This window comes from Vigna angularis, chromosome 3 (assembly GCF_016808095.1).
Source record: "Vigna angularis cultivar LongXiaoDou No.4 chromosome 3, ASM1680809v1, whole genome shotgun sequence".
Taxonomy (NCBI): domain Eukaryota; kingdom Viridiplantae; phylum Streptophyta; class Magnoliopsida; order Fabales; family Fabaceae; genus Vigna; species Vigna angularis.
The window spans coordinates 7,152,453-7,168,241 of NC_068972.1; the positions used below are offsets into that span (position 1 = coordinate 7,152,453).

The 15,789-nt window shown below is 30.1% G+C and overlaps 1 protein-coding gene across 2 annotated transcripts; it reads left to right on the top strand.

The window, feature by feature from the left end:
- Nucleotides 1-2,041: 2,041 nt before the first annotated feature.
- On the top strand, nt 2,042-8,587 carry LOC108324175 (RNA-binding protein 2). Of its 2 annotated transcripts, none has more exons than XM_017557034.2 (6): nt 2,042-2,319; nt 6,147-6,289; nt 6,376-6,664; nt 6,776-6,837; nt 6,937-7,018; nt 8,144-8,587. In XM_017557034.2, the coding sequence occupies exons 1-6, from the start codon at nt 2,235-2,237 to the stop codon at nt 8,245-8,247; spliced, it is 765 nt and encodes a 254-aa protein (XP_017412523.1). In that variant the 5' UTR covers nt 2,042-2,234; the 3' UTR covers nt 8,248-8,587. The 2 variants fall into 2 exon arrangements, with proteins under 2 accessions (XP_017412523.1, XP_017412524.1); XM_017557035.2 differs by having other exon boundaries at nt 2,045-2,319; nt 6,379-6,664.
- Nucleotides 8,588-15,789: the final 7,202 nt, after the last annotated feature.

The following is a 15,789-nucleotide window of genomic DNA, read 5'->3' on the forward strand; positions in this document are numbered from 1 at the left end:
TGTTATCCAGTATCATTATCCATCAATAATTGCTTACATGTGATGATACAATAATCTTTTTTAGTTTCTCAAAACATAAAGTTTTATTTGAGTAATTCATTAAAAAAAGGAAAATATCTTATTTTATTATTTTATAAGTACAGTGCTTAAAAGTACTTATCATCATATTTTTCAAACCCTCTTTGTGCTTTAGTGATATACTTTTTATGTTACCCACAACAAAAACTGAAAACACAAGGTACACGGTTTCGTATTGCTTACAACTTAACATTATTAAGTATATGTATATTTTACATGTTTCATATCAATCTATCAACAAAATATATATATATATATATAATATACATATACTTAATAATGTTAAGTTATATATATAAATAACTCAGTATTTACCGTTACCACTTTCACTTAAACTACAATACAAACTTTGGATTGAATGCAATTTATTATTTTTCACATTTAACTCATTATTATATTAAATAAATGTTAATATTAACTCTCTGGTTATAGGAGATAGAATACCTACTTTCCAACTCTTATTATTCTTAGGTGGAACTTAACCAAAGTAGATTGAGAGTTAGAGGACTTCCTCTGCTTGCATAATTGTCTCTCTTGATGATTATTTAGGTTTGTATTCAACAAATTCTGGAATTTGTTTTGCATAGAATTGTCTTGATATTAAGTTAATCTATGTAAAAAAAAAAACATGTTTTTTCTCATTCGAAGACATTAAACTTTTCCTAGATGATAGTTAATGTAGATGCTTGAATTTAAAGATTTGAAATTTGGTATTTCATCCATTGTTTAAGTCAACTTAAATTATTAACTGTCTACCTTAGAGAGAATAAATAAACTGGTGTACAGGTGACATGCAATTTTATCATTGTACTGTAATTTTATTTACCTGCTCGATGCTCTAATTTTTTAAATCTTACATGAGAATATATATATATATATATATATATATATATATATATATATATATATAATATTTTAAAATAATTTAAACTCAATTAATTATTTGATTAATTAATACATATAGTATAGAAAATATAAAAAAAAATATTATTTTTAATGTTATAATTATACCATTCTATTATTTTATAACAAATTTTTTCTTCAATATAAAATACATTACTCAAATACTACTTGAGAAAGGGAAGAAAATCAATATTTTAAAATATATTTTAATTTGAGTACTATATATTCTATCTAAAATTTTAGTTATATATAGTATAACATTATAGGATGCACTATACAAAATAAAATTTTGCTTTATATATCTAAATTTTATAATAATAAATAATTAAAATAACAAGATTACATTACAATTTAAAAGAGTAGTATATTTTTACCGTATAAATTATACTATAGAATTAAAATAAACAATTTACATGGTTATACAATGTTATTTTGGGAACATATTTTAAGTCATAACTAAAAAATTATTAAAATTATATTTCTGTTTTTATTTTATGATAATAAAAAACAAAAAAATATTTTTTCTAATTAATATTAAAATAAAAATATCATTAAAATTTATTAAAAATATATTTTTAGAAAAGAATTATAAAAAACAGTTAAATTTTTTAAAAATAAAATAATTTATATTATAAAAATAAAATTGATAATAAAACGTGTAGACTGAAAAAAAGTTTAAAATAATAATATTTATTAATAATTATAGTAATAAAATGAAATAAATGAAACTGTAAAAGAAATCTAAAAACATTACAGTGGAAAAAATTAAATAGATTTTCCTTTATGAAAAATGACAATTGAATAAATTAATTTTATATTTTTATCATATTTTTAATACAATGATACTCACTTCTATCATATTAAATAAAATTACAAAATTAAAATTAAAATATGGGAGAAAAATACAATTTCTCTTAAAAAGATTAATTTATTGTGAAAGCTAAAAATATTAGAATTAAAATGATATATTAAATTAAATTAATAATCTAATCTTATCTTATGTTGTGCATTTTAAATATGGATCTGCTAATGGAATTTGGAAAAAACTAAATTCTAACCCCACAAGCCATCTGTTTAAAAAAAAAAAAAACCGAGTTCTCTTAAAAAATTGACTCTTTTGTAGAAGGACAAAGGCTAGGGTTTGGTATTGAGCAAATTAGGGTTTGTAATTGGATCTCCATCAATCTCCACCGCGATAGTCTTAACGATAATCATTGTTCATCAGATCTGCGAACTCCATCGTCTCTCTCGTCATGACTGATGGCTCCTGGAATAGGCAGCAGCAACAGCCGCTTCTGCCTTCTACCGCAATGCTCAAACGACCTCGTACTGAATATGGTTATCTCCTATTTCTCCTTCACTTTTCTGTTTAAAAATTCAAAGTTAGGATTTGGAGTCACCCCTTTTAGTTATTTTGGCAACCGCTTTCATTGATTTAGGATTTGGTCAATTGTTTCATGGTCTCTATTGTTTTTAAATCTTTCTAATTCTGTTTTTGAGATGACAAAACAAGGTGGTGATGTTATTGAGTTTGGATGTGCATAAACTAAATTCATTAGACAAACATAAATGTGTGTGTTTTTGGGCTTTAAGGTATAATACCCTGAAAGAAGTGTTTTTATGATTTGAAGCTCTTGATGATTAAATTTTTATGGGGCCCAATTTGTGTCACGGGAGGAGTATCCTTGTGTATACTTTTAGGCTGAGAATTTCAAGTAGGTGGAACAAGTGACTTGTGATAGCATTCATGGAGTTCATCTATAAAATGATCCAAAATATATTATTTAATTAAATTACTTTCGTACTATTTTCTGTGTTGATTATTGCAACCTGCCTATATTTATGAAAATTCTTTTGGTACCGTGTGTTTTGTAGCCTTATGGTAATAGTCAGGATCATATGATCCTAGGTGTCTCTGGCCATTTCCAAAACCCATTCAACATAAACTGTGAAGAAAGGACCATTACTGGAATTACTTGTAAACTTGTGGGATGCAGGAGTGTTTTTTGGTCCAGATCATAGTGTTGTTTTTAAACATAATTTCTACTGTCTTGATAATCTGCTTATACTTTGACTTTTTAAACCAATACGACCTTCCCTTTCAAAGCTCAGCATCCCCTTTTGAATGTATTCTCAATTTTTTAACTTCTAATCCATCTTCATGATTTCTTTTTGTGTTGTGTTTGAAAATTCTATTGGCTGATGTCAATGTACCTAGCTTGTTTGAGCTTTCTAGTTTTCTTTTCTTTGAATTATGATTTTATGTTTGTCTTTGTTCACATTTGGTTTCTTACTCAAACATAACATCTTAGCATGCTCTGTGTGAACATTGCATTTTGCTATGGTTTCATCATTGTTTTCGTCATCATGATGTGAAGCCTTTGTACAACATTGAGCTGTAATATTCTGTATATGTTATAATAAATAAGAAGCTTTGAAGGAATTATATCTTGATGATTATTTTGTTTGTAGTAAATGACAATCTATACACAGAAAGTGTGCTATGTACTCACTCTGAGTATTCATTCTACAAGAGTATGACTTTTATTGTTAGTATTGGGATGATTCATTTGCTAACGTATTTATCAATGTGTCATGTGTAAGGAGATTCATATACAAGAACTCGAGGGATTGATGTAATAATGATTTGTGCATGCAATTGTGCTGACTTGTATATTCCTTTTGTCTACAATCAAAATCTCTTCTGATGGGACTTGTAATTCTTTCCTTTTGCCATTTTCATAAATTTGTAATATTTCATAAGGAGCATTACTATGGAACTCAGCCCCCTACCTGTTATATTTCACATGCTAGACATGGTGAAATATACATGTTTCACTCCTTCTTTGAAGAAGTCAATACAACATGTCATAATGCAGGACAGTTAGAAGCCTCTTTTCTCTGGTGCACCTTCCATCTCTGAAGGATCCTTACTTCCATTGTTGGGTTTTGACTTTTGGGTCTTTCTACTGTTGACCCATTAGTGAGCATTCTGAGTAAAGAGTGATTGCTGTTTATTTTGCAGCCTTTACATTTTTTACTCTGTATATTAAGTTTATAGCAGAAAAACATAATTGAAAAATATAAACTGTAATGAGACTTGAGGAAAAGGGAAAAATCCTGTTTTGTCTGTGTCTAATATGTGTTATCTTGTAGTACAAGAGGAAGTGATTTACATGTTATGAAATTGATAGTGCTCATTTGAATCAAGAATGCCTTCAGAATTGGACAAAAGAAGTGAGATGGAAGGATGGAAGTCAAAATAAGCAGAGTTGTCCCTTACTTGTCCATTGCATATCGAAATCTTATCTATGCCTGATAAGACTAGTTTTTGAATAAATTCTGCAGATCCTGTAGTTAGATGGTGAGTGACTTGATTCTGGAAACTATATTTGAATGGAAAACCTTTCCAGTTTGAGTAAAGGTGTAAGTGTGTACCTTTGTTAGGAAATGCTTGGAGTTGAATGGGTTGGAATGACTTTATACTGTTGGATTTGTTAATTAGTGTAAACAGGATTTGAAGTGCTCCAAAAGGTGGTGCCCCATGGAAACCAAGAGTAGGTGAGTTGTACTTTTGTTTTGAGCCAAAGTGTATCCCAATGGTGGGAACTGCAGTGCGGAGTAGTTTGTATTGGTTGGGTGAAAGTAAATAAGTTAGTTTTTTGAACAATTTATTATCAAATTAGTGATAGCCAATTGTGGCATCATGACCAGACTTAATTTACAAGAAATGGAGCATCAACAATCTGCATGACCTTCACGATCTCTGACACAGCCTAATGAAGTACAGCTTCCTCTAAAAAATGAACCTTGGAAACTGTAAGAGGAACCCATAGGGCAGAGTAAATCTAACTGTATTGACCACCATATCCAAGTGATGATGAGAACGTCTATGTTGATGTACAGGGGGAACATTTTGAAGATGAAGTGACAAGGCCTAGTCGTGCTGATTGATGAATGCTTGAAACTGCAGCACTCTCTCTTTGAAAAATTGAGCTAGATTTGAAAGAGTGCATTGCTGATGCTTATCACTTTGTGCTTCCCAAACAAGATGCTATGTGTCAATACTTGTATGGATTAGTTATGGTGTTTATTGAGGTAACAAGATCAAAGTGGATCATTGTGGATAGATCAAGGAATTAATGATGGATTTAATCAAGACAGACGCTCTGAAATTAATTGCTCATGTTCTTGTTTGAATCGAGATCTGAATTGACACACCTTAGCACAATTGCAAATAAATGTAATTTCTGAAAATTTTCAGATCTGCTAGGAATGTTTGCATGCATTGACTTTCTGGTCAGAAGAGATTCCTTTGGTGAAGTAGCCATGGAATAGTGCATTTGATCCTTTCAATCTTACTGCAAGCAAATCTAGCTTTCATGTCAGAAAGCACAATTTTCCTAACTTATATGGGAATTTTATGGTCATAGTAATACTTAGCCTGTGTTTACTGTTGCCTACGTAGGAAGTTTCTTTCATCAAATTATGTTGAAATTGGGTGTGAGAATGAGACATGAGCAGGAGAGTGGGTTGAGTAGATGATCCACCGAGAGATGTTGTTCGATCTGAAGACTGGAAAGGGTTAAGTGGTAAAGCCATGGAGTGCAAATAGATCCAAGAAAAGCTTTCAATCCCATGACAAAAGTTAGTAGTGAGAGCTATAGAGATAGAGAGACAATGAAAGAGAATATGAACTAAATGAATTGGCTTCTGTTACAGGGAAGGAGACCAGAGATAACATGGTTGAGAGTGCATGCCAGTTAACTGCTTAGAGTTGTGAAAGTATTAGTGTGTTAGCAGTCTCCTGGAACTATAGTTTGATACAACTAGTCAAGTAACTATGGTTGACTTTTTATGCTACTTGGTGTGTAAGGATCTGACTACGAATAGTTCAATAGGTGACAAAAAGCATGTTTGTGTGTGCACTCTGTTCTTTGTATTATTATGAGCACTAAATATGGGTCATGTGTTGTTTAGTTACCTGTGTTTTGCCAGCATCTGGCGTATTTGCTACTAGATGTTTTTTGTACTGTTAGTGGTTATCATTGGAGGGATGGCTATGATATACAACATTGCATATGATCAAAAGTTCTCTAATTCAGTGTATTCAGCTTCTGTTTGTTTTACTAGAGTTATAAAGGCTAGATTCTTTTACATTGCAGATATGTCACCTTCTGGTCTGACTTCGGGAGGCAATGAGATGCATAATTATATTGCTCGAAATGATGACCATACTGGTCACCGAATGCTAAAGGACACTAAAACACTTGGATCTGCATATGACCGCTACCTTCAAAGTGCAGGGGTATGTTAGCCTGTTTTATTTACATAATATGTGATGATGTGCTTTCACAGCTTGTTTGACTAAAACTTCTTTTTGGTTGATAAAAGCAGCTTACTTCGTTTAATTCTGGGGAAGCCAGCGCAATTGGTGGTGTTGGATTGGCAAGGGGTGTTGGTGGATTGCCAGGCCATTCGCTAACTGATCCTGCTGTTATGGGGCATCCTGGTGGTGGTCATGATCTTGCACGAAATGGACGGAATGTCAATTATGGTGGTCAGTTATCAGTAGACACAGCTTCCATGCCTGGACCAGAGACTGTACCTCTACCGCCAGATGCATCCAGCACTTTATATGTTGAAGGTCTCCCATCTGATAGCACGAGAAGGGAAGTGGCCCGTATCCTTTTTGCTTCCCATAATGTTTTGTAATTGTATTATCATACTGTCAACTGACTTGTAAGCTTCCTTTTTCTATTATGCTTTTCAAATTCCTTAACGCCATTTTAAGATATTTTTCGTCCTTTTGTTGGATATAGAGAAGTAAGGCTTGTGAGCAAAGAATCCAAACATGTAAGTTGTCTGTTTGCCATCTAATATTTTGTATCTCGTTGTTCTGCTGATTGAATGAAATATCCATATCCTTTATGCTGAAATGCATGCTTCTTGCAGCGTGGAGGAGATCCTCTAATCCTTTGTTTTGTGGATTTTGCAAATCCGGCTTGTGCAGCAACTGCTCTGAGTGCATTGCAAGGTATCACTTCTTGTTACCTGCTGAGATAAAATGAAATTAATTTTATGTTTGATTATCGAGTCATCGTATAGGAAATCATCTCCTCATAAAGGGGGACTTGATGGAGGTTGTGAAAATTGTAGAATTACCTTGTAATTTGGCCTTCTGAACCAATATGTGGCTATTATGTTCCTGAATTATGTGTAAGTGTTTGGGAACTCGTTGAAAAGGGAGGAATGACATTTAGAATTTGGAAGCTGTAACCATGAGCTTCTGAAAATAGCGTAAAGAATGCAAAAAGTCACATTTGAAAATGTAACCAAATAAACTTAATGTTTTGTTATAAAATTTTGAATTGTAACGGGGTAAAACATTTTGAATTTGCACTAAATTTATCAATAAAATTCCATACGAACAAGTGTTAGGGTATGATGTGCTTATCTATTATGATATTACTGTATACTGTATTTAACTAAAAGGATTTAAAATGGGAAATTGGTGAATCATTGTTAGATTCAATATCTTTATGAAAGTTATGTGACTTGGGGGTTTATTCAAACTGGTTACTTCATAGAACTGAAGTAGTGAACACGTTATAAATGATTTCCAACTTCCATGTTCCCATTTGTTATCTTCTTTCATTCCCAAAAGTTCATAAAATGAACGCATACGGAGATATCTATTAATATTTTTTTTCATGTTGTTATCATCACTTTGGAAATTGCAATCACCCATCTCGTGTGTCTAACTTTAAAATGAAGATATCATTTTTTTTTGACACGTAAAGTCCCAATGTTCTGCCACATAGTCAGCTGCTGTTCCTGTGATCAGCATACTTGTGTACAAAAGTTTAAAAACGTTTTTTGCATTATTGTCATTAAGTTCTCCAATTAAAATGGTGACAAGTTGAACTATTAAAAATTCTTCCACACAATTTATGGAAGTCGGTCATTAATAGAAAGGAGAATCTAATGGTAAATAAAAATTAGTGTAGAAACTTGATCTGAGATTAAGTTATGTCTTCAAGCTAGTGGCCTTGTTCCTTGTGATCTCAGTGAGCCAGTATTGTAGGATTTGAACTCAGTATTCAATGATTTTATGTTCCCAAATTTCAGTGTTTGCTGACATTGTGGTGTGATGACACAGGTTATAAAGTTGATGAACTCAATCCTGAGTCTAGCCACTTGCGGCTTCAGTTTTCTCGGTTTCCCGGTCCCAGATCCGGACCTGGACCTCGTGGCAAGAGGTGATGAGTTGATTCACTCAGGTTTTATGCTGGTCATAATGTCCTACTTTTCTTTATCCCATACTACTGTTCTGAGGTGAGAATGTTCAGAATTGATGTTCACCTGCATATTTAGTCTTCTCCCTCCTGGCTACAATCCTGATTAATTGAGCTCCCTAGGTGCACATAGTATTTTAACTGGCTGAGATCAAATTACAATTGCATTTTGAGCAAATCTAACATGGAGATTTTTGGGATGGGCCTAGTCAATTTACTGTGTTGTATAAATATTGATAATTTTAGTTTGAACCTGATAAGCTATTTAACTTTTTTTTTTCAAATAAAGGTTTTTATTTTTAATATTATCTTGCTATGTTGGTCGTGTTTGTAAAAACTGTTATTAGCTTCAGGCGTATGGGGCCAAGGCTCTAATTCAGAAGACTGGGAATGTGATAGCTACTTGGATTATCTTGAAATGGATTGTATTTCCACTTCCACAGCCCTCACCTTTCATTGATTAGGTAGATGTAGCAAGAGTTTAATTATATGCTGTTAAATAAAGTTATCTATATTATCACTCAATTAGAAATCGTTATTGATATCTTTTAAGATATTTATGAAAAACTAAAGAAGCTTATTTTAAATAGTAGTATGTAATGTGGAAACAACTGCTCCAAATTTCTGATTTATAAAGTTCGAATTGTAGTTTGGTTAAAATATTTTTATAAATAGAAAGTACCATTGTGCTATTATTAATGACTTTTTTTTTATGAAACTATTGTTCTGAAGGGTTATTTACTTAAAAGAAATCCTTTGATACACATAAAGGCAAAAGAAACCATGGCTATGAATGTGTAGATAATTAGCCATATAGTTTGTTTTGTGCTTGCATATAATCTGTTATATATCTTCTGGCACACACGTGATGCTAAAAGTTATTCATCCCTTGATGGCATTCTGTAAATTTTGTACAAGAAATTCCCGTATGATAAGATTTTGCATTCTATGATGTGATTTTTATTGGTTTATTTATTATTTCACATGTTTTCCGTTTCATTGCTCCTATTGAAATATTGTATGATTTTTATAATAATAATAATATAATTAAATTATACTGGAATTGTCATTTTTAAAGGTGTGTATAGCACTAAATTTTATGTATGACAATGGAATATTAAATATTTGTTGACACAATTTTTACTATATATGATTTAAATGGTAATAGTATTTAATTCACCTGTTATTTTTATTAAATAAGCATTTGGCGTTAAGATATTGAATTGGTTAAGACAAATATATATACTGGTATAAATTATGAAATTTATTTATTTTAATATATCGTTGTTTTATATTTTTTCACCCATATATCTTATTTAAGAGTTATTGCAATAGTAATTTCTTACTAGGAATGAGATATTTAGTGTAAATATAAGAACATTTTACATATACTACAACTTTTATGCATTTATAAGAAATACTTCATTTTTTGATATTGCAACAATATAAATATAACTTTAATTTTTTTTTGTTATGTTTTTCGTTAAGTATATAAATTATGTGTTGTCTCTTTCGATTTCTACATCTAGAATGTATAAATCAGTGCACTCTTAACTTAAACGACGGCTAATAAAACATTTATTTTAACTGACTTGTAAACAATCAGTAGATTATAAACTTTAAATTATATTACGATCTAATCTATAATTTGTAAATTTGAGCTAGCTTGTGAATTAGTTTTAGGAATATAAATTATATATTAAAAAGTTATTATATTAGTTTAAAATTATTTAATATATATTATACAAATTAAAATTAAAGTAATATATTTTAAAATATAATAAAAAATAAATAATTTGATCATTTACTATTATTATTTAATTTTAACAAAACATAGTTATTGATTGTTTATCAATCCATAAATATAATAATTAATTAACCATAGGTAATAACAATATGTTGAGACATTCTCAATTAGAGAAATATTCCAAGATGACAGACTAGGAACTATATAATAACAATTACATCCAAACAAACATAGACTATTACTAGTAGGCATGAGGTTCACATGCCTCTTTTGGTACAACTATAAAATTAAAATTGATTATGTTATAAAATTTTCTTAATAAATTCTTTTTGGATGATCTCTCTCTTCTGATACGTCTAATAGATAAAAATCATAGATTTTTCTTTTCTTCTTGTTCTTATTAACAGTGTAAATGAAATATAACTTCAAGATAATAAAACATAACATTGTTAATCACATTGAAATGTCAATTTCACAAAATAAATTTTATAATTTATTTAACATTATCTTTATATGATTTATTCAATTCTATTCCTATATCATTAGAATTTTCAATCAAATTCCTAAATTTTTAAATTAACATCAATTTGGCTTCAAATTTTAATAATATGAAAATTCTAAATAAATTATATAAATATAAAGTAAAAATGATCTAATTTACCAAAAGCTTTATATCTGTTTAGGTAACTTCACTTTGACCTATAAGTATTCATTCTCTTAAACAGTTTTGTATGTGTCGGCAGGTGGGGTCCACTTCTCCCTTTTCATCTACGTACATATAAAAAAGTTAAAAAAATGAATATTTTAAAAGTAAAAGCAATTACTGCTCATGTCAGAAAATAAACAGGTTATTCACGTCATTTTGCTGTCACTGTTTTTGTTTTCATTATCAGACTAACAAGTTTCAATCAAAGGTACCCAATAAATCATCAACTTTCAACATTAAGTTGCAGCATTTGTTTTTCAAACTTTTGAAAATTGAAATTTGATGGAATGATGTGTTCCAATCTTAAGCTAGTTACTATTAAAAGGATCACCAAATTTACTTCATAAATTATATTTTACTTTAGTTTCTGAGTTACATTATTATTTTTAAACAACATAAAACTTTTGAGTATTTTATTCACCTTGAATAATTTGTTAATTAGAGAGAAAATAATAGTAGTGACACTCGAAAGAACTGATTAAAAGTTTTGATTTTTATATTTAATAAAAGCAGTAGTGGTGGTTCATTCAGTCTCTATCATTCTTTGGTATCATTTGTGCAGTAGGTAGCTGACTTTTCTTCTCATTTTTTCTAGAATAAGTATAATGTTAGGCTCTCTGCAAGTAATCAATAAAAAAACAAAGAAAAATCATCATTCCTGATTAGTCTCTCTGCTAATGTCTACAGAGTTCAGAATGTAGTGTTTCCTCATTAGCCTGAGGAAATTACAGTGGGGTCTTCTTCACTTCTTCTACCACTATATCTTATCTTCTCCAATTAAATGCAATTCTGAATGAACATCATCACTGTTTTTCATGGTCCTTCACATAAGGACGATACTGTATGCTGTTTTCATGGAACTGATATGAACAGTAAAAATTGTCAGGCTTTTGAAATATAGAGAGAGTTCCTTGAATCCAGATGACAATGCAATGAATCTCACACATAGGAAAGCAAAAGTGTGTTTAAATGTTAGAACCTCAAACAAGGTTATTTAACACACGAGTTATGTTTCAATAGTTATTTATCATGATTACTAATGTCCTAAAAGTTCAATGTTTGAATATTTGAAAGTGTTAGACAGATTATTTACAACTTTTTATTTTTTACATCTATATCAGTACATATGTAATGTAATGCTTTTATTACATGGGTATTTAATATTCCACTAAAAGGTAAGATGCTTGTTTTTTATAGAAGGCAAATTGGTTGATTTTGGTCAGAATAATGATAACAAGGTAAGATGCTTAAGTACATAACAACATGCACATGATTGCACCCAAAGCTCCTGGGCCAGTGATAAGGGTTAAATGGAAAAAGGAAACAGCTAGAGAAAGATCATTCGCATGTGCAAAAGCATAGTTTCAAGCCAATTTTTTTTATCTTTCTATTGCATGGCATTTTCAAAAGCATATACCTCATATATATATATATATATATATATGTGTGTGTGTGTGTCTTGCCTAACTAATGTCTATAATCAATTGAGTGCATACAGCAGACCTTGGCTAAAAGCAAAATTACTTTTTGTTTTTCTTTACTTTATCAATTTGTAATTATACATATATTTCATTAACTTCATGTATGCAAAACTACACATCTGGTGACTAGGCTTTTGTGGCAGTTATTGTTGCTCTATCAATGACTTGATATTAATTAATGTAATGCACACATATGGCATGGTTTAGTATTAATATAAGGTACATACCTAAGGTTTGTTTCCAAAATTAAGTAATTACGGAGATTAAGGATGAATTGAAGAAAGTTGTACAAAAGTAGCCATGCATTGAAATTGTAGTTGTCAAAGCGAATAAAGCAGTGGAATCTTATGACAAAGGTCTTTGGATTCTTTACAATGAGGTAAATGAGAGAGAGATTTTATTGTTATACTGAAAATGTGGTCCACATCACTAATGCTATGCCTTCATGGCTTCATCACGTATACAAAATGAGAATTATTCCAACAAGAAAAAGATATCTCTATTGATTTTTTTTTTATGTAAAAGTGATCTGAATTAATTTTTTTTTTCTGGTGAAATTTTGTTTGTGTAAAAAATGACTTGAATTTGTACCAATTTAATTAAGAGACTTACTAGTTAACTTAAGTGTACTACAGCTTGTTAATAATATCTGTCACCGTTGATTTTTCTATCAATAGTTTTGGGTTTTGTTTTGAAGAGTGGTGACTCTTCAAAGTGGAGAAGCTAGGAAGATACCATACACTAGGGACCAGAATAACAAGACCGTGATGTGAACCTACTTTGACTTTTGCTTATGGATTTTTATATACATGATGATGTGGCGATAATGTACCTTACACTGTATAATGCAGACTCTCTCACTCACATTTTGATCACTCTACATGTGAAACACTCGCCGTCTGATCCATTCCATGACAATGATCCTGATGGTCCATGTTCAAGATGTGAACTTCATCTCATGATAATCTTTTTGTGTCGGTAACTTGATGGATGATATTATTTGTCATTTCTTTTTTCTTTAAAAAGGTGAAGGCAACACATTATCTTTTTGGTCTATTGAATTATTTAATTTTTTCTTGCTTCCATATGAATACAGCTAAATAAGGATTTTAATTTGGTGCACTTTGATCCAGTGTGTATGATTTTTCAACTCACTCTTTGCACCCTTAAATTAATCCAATAGCCACAATTAGTTTAATGAGGGAGCTCTCATCCAACGGTGTATGGTGAATGCATCCAAATTTGTCACATTCCATTTACATTGTATCCTTTACAATAATGCATATTTGTTTTGTTCGCATTGTTTAATATTATTTTAGTACTTTGAATGCTCATATTTTCATCTTAGTCTTAGATTTTTTTTTCTTTTAGAAATCATGACAAATCAAAATCTCTTGCTTTAATCATGATTATACATCTCGTTAGCTTTTATATATACTAAATTTGACATTTCTAGTTGGGTGTAGTAATTGCAATGCTTGAGTAAGAAAGATTAATTGCAATGCTTGAGTAAGAAAGATTAACAACATGTCTAACTCAGGATAAAGGTATTTATTTGTAAAAAATATATGTAAAAAAGTGTGTTTGAAATATTTCATTTTCATTTTACGTTGTTTGAAATCTAAATTTTTAATTAATACCATACGAATCTCTTATTTTTAAAAGTAGACATAATTAAAAGAGAGGATTGGAATCTAAATGAAGACAAACTGAAATTCTTTATGTTTTTACAAAACCCTTGTATTTAAAATGTATATAACTTTTTTTTTTCTATTTCTTTAAAGACTGTAGAATTATTTACTAAAACATGATTGTCTACCCATTATGTAAATAAATAAAGGAAAACAAATTGCATGCAAAAGGTCAGTAATCAAATGCTGTCCACCTAAAGAGTACAAAATTAGAAGGAGCACTTTTGGTTTTTCAAATTCCAAACCATTACTTTAAAATATTAAAATAGTACATAATACAGGGACAAATATGTCTTATCTCATAATGTATAAAGTTTGTGATATATAAAGTAAACATGGTCCGTCTATACGAACCCACATGCCATACATATATAATGCATAAATTAATAACAAGTTCTCGTGCATTATTAAGAATATTCGCAAATATAAATGAAATCTACTTCTAAAAATAATATTTTTATTGCTAACACGATAAGAATAAAAATTTAAATATACATAGACTTAAAGATTCGGATTATAATTTCGATTACAGGTTGGGAATAATACGTCAGTGAAATGATGGGAAGGAAATAAATTGAATTTGTTAATATTGAATATAAAAAGGGGTTTACCTTTGAAGTGAGCATGTGATGTAATATTTTTTTGTGATTGTATCAGAATTTGAGCTGCATGCATGATGTCCACACCTTACAATTTAGCTGTAAAAAAGGTTATTCAAACTGGACTACACACCCATCTTCCAGACACCCCCAATCAACTTTCCCCAAAATCTCATGCTAGCAACCCTACCAATTTTTTTATTCCAATTTTCCCATTACTTATTATCATTAAAACAATCAATCATTTACCCTATAAATATTATACTTTTCCATCTTCATCATGTATATGCATGCATGCATGTTGCCACTATAGACTATACATGGACCAACTTTCTTGAATACCTCTCAAAAGTCTTCCCCCAAATCACCCATTCATCATTTCATGTACAAATCCTTCAAACTTTTTACCAAACTAAGTAGATCTGTAATCATTTCAGGCTTTGCTACGTAGAATACGAAAAAAAAAAAAATTCTATTGTATTTTAATTTTAACAACACGTTTTAATTGTTAAATACTTCTGCTTAGTAAGTTGTTCAGTGAAGTTTTCAACCAAATTCTTAAGTAAATAGTTCTGCTTAAATAATTGAGATTAGTTAATAACATATATATGTTTTTTAGCTGATAAAAAAAAACTTCTCTGGAATCTTTTTAAACCGTGTTTTATTTTTTACGTTTTAAAACTGTGTTTGGAGCTATTTGAAAAAAGAATTACTTGATAAGAAATCACTATCCCTCTAATATATTTTATTGTTTGAAATAATTAATTTTTTTCACACGTATTAAAATAAACATGTATAGTAGATTCTCATTTTGTCTTTTCAGACGAAGAATCTCTTTCAAAATGAAAATAATTTAAAAAATATGCGTTGTGCAGTCACTTTCACTTGATGATCAAGTAAAGGAATTTTACCTCAAGATATATAGCAAGACAGTACTGAAGTAGCTGGTGTTTGCCTGTTTTCTTGTTCTACTATCTCTGATATTTTGCACTAAAAATTTCCCAAAATCAAACTTACTATAACTTTAAACTGTTGCTCATTATCACAAATGTGGCCATACTCTCTTGCTATAACTTGTGTGAAATGTATTACAACTTAAATATTAATGACATGTTGCTGAGACACAGTGCTATCTGTGCATGTCGCATTCATACATATGGAAAAATAAATTCAGTCAATGGGAATGTGACATCTATGAGATCATGAATGGTCAAATACATGGCCAGTCTGGATCTGATAGCATTGCCCAACTTGGTTCCTTCATCCTTCCTTTTCTGTCATACATA

Excerpts from the sequence above, each read along its gene's own strand:
- LOC108324175 (XM_017557034.2), top strand. The coding sequence starts at position 2,235 with ATGACTGATGGCTCCTGGAATAGGCAGCAGCAACAGCCGCTTCTGCCT. Across the intron at positions 2,320-6,146 it reads ACGACCTCGTACTGAATATG|ATATGTCACCTTCTGGTCTG; the intron begins GTTATCTCCTAT and ends TTTACATTGCAG. Across the intron at positions 6,290-6,375 it reads GCTACCTTCAAAGTGCAGGG|CAGCTTACTTCGTTTAATTC; the intron begins GTATGTTAGCCT and ends GGTTGATAAAAG.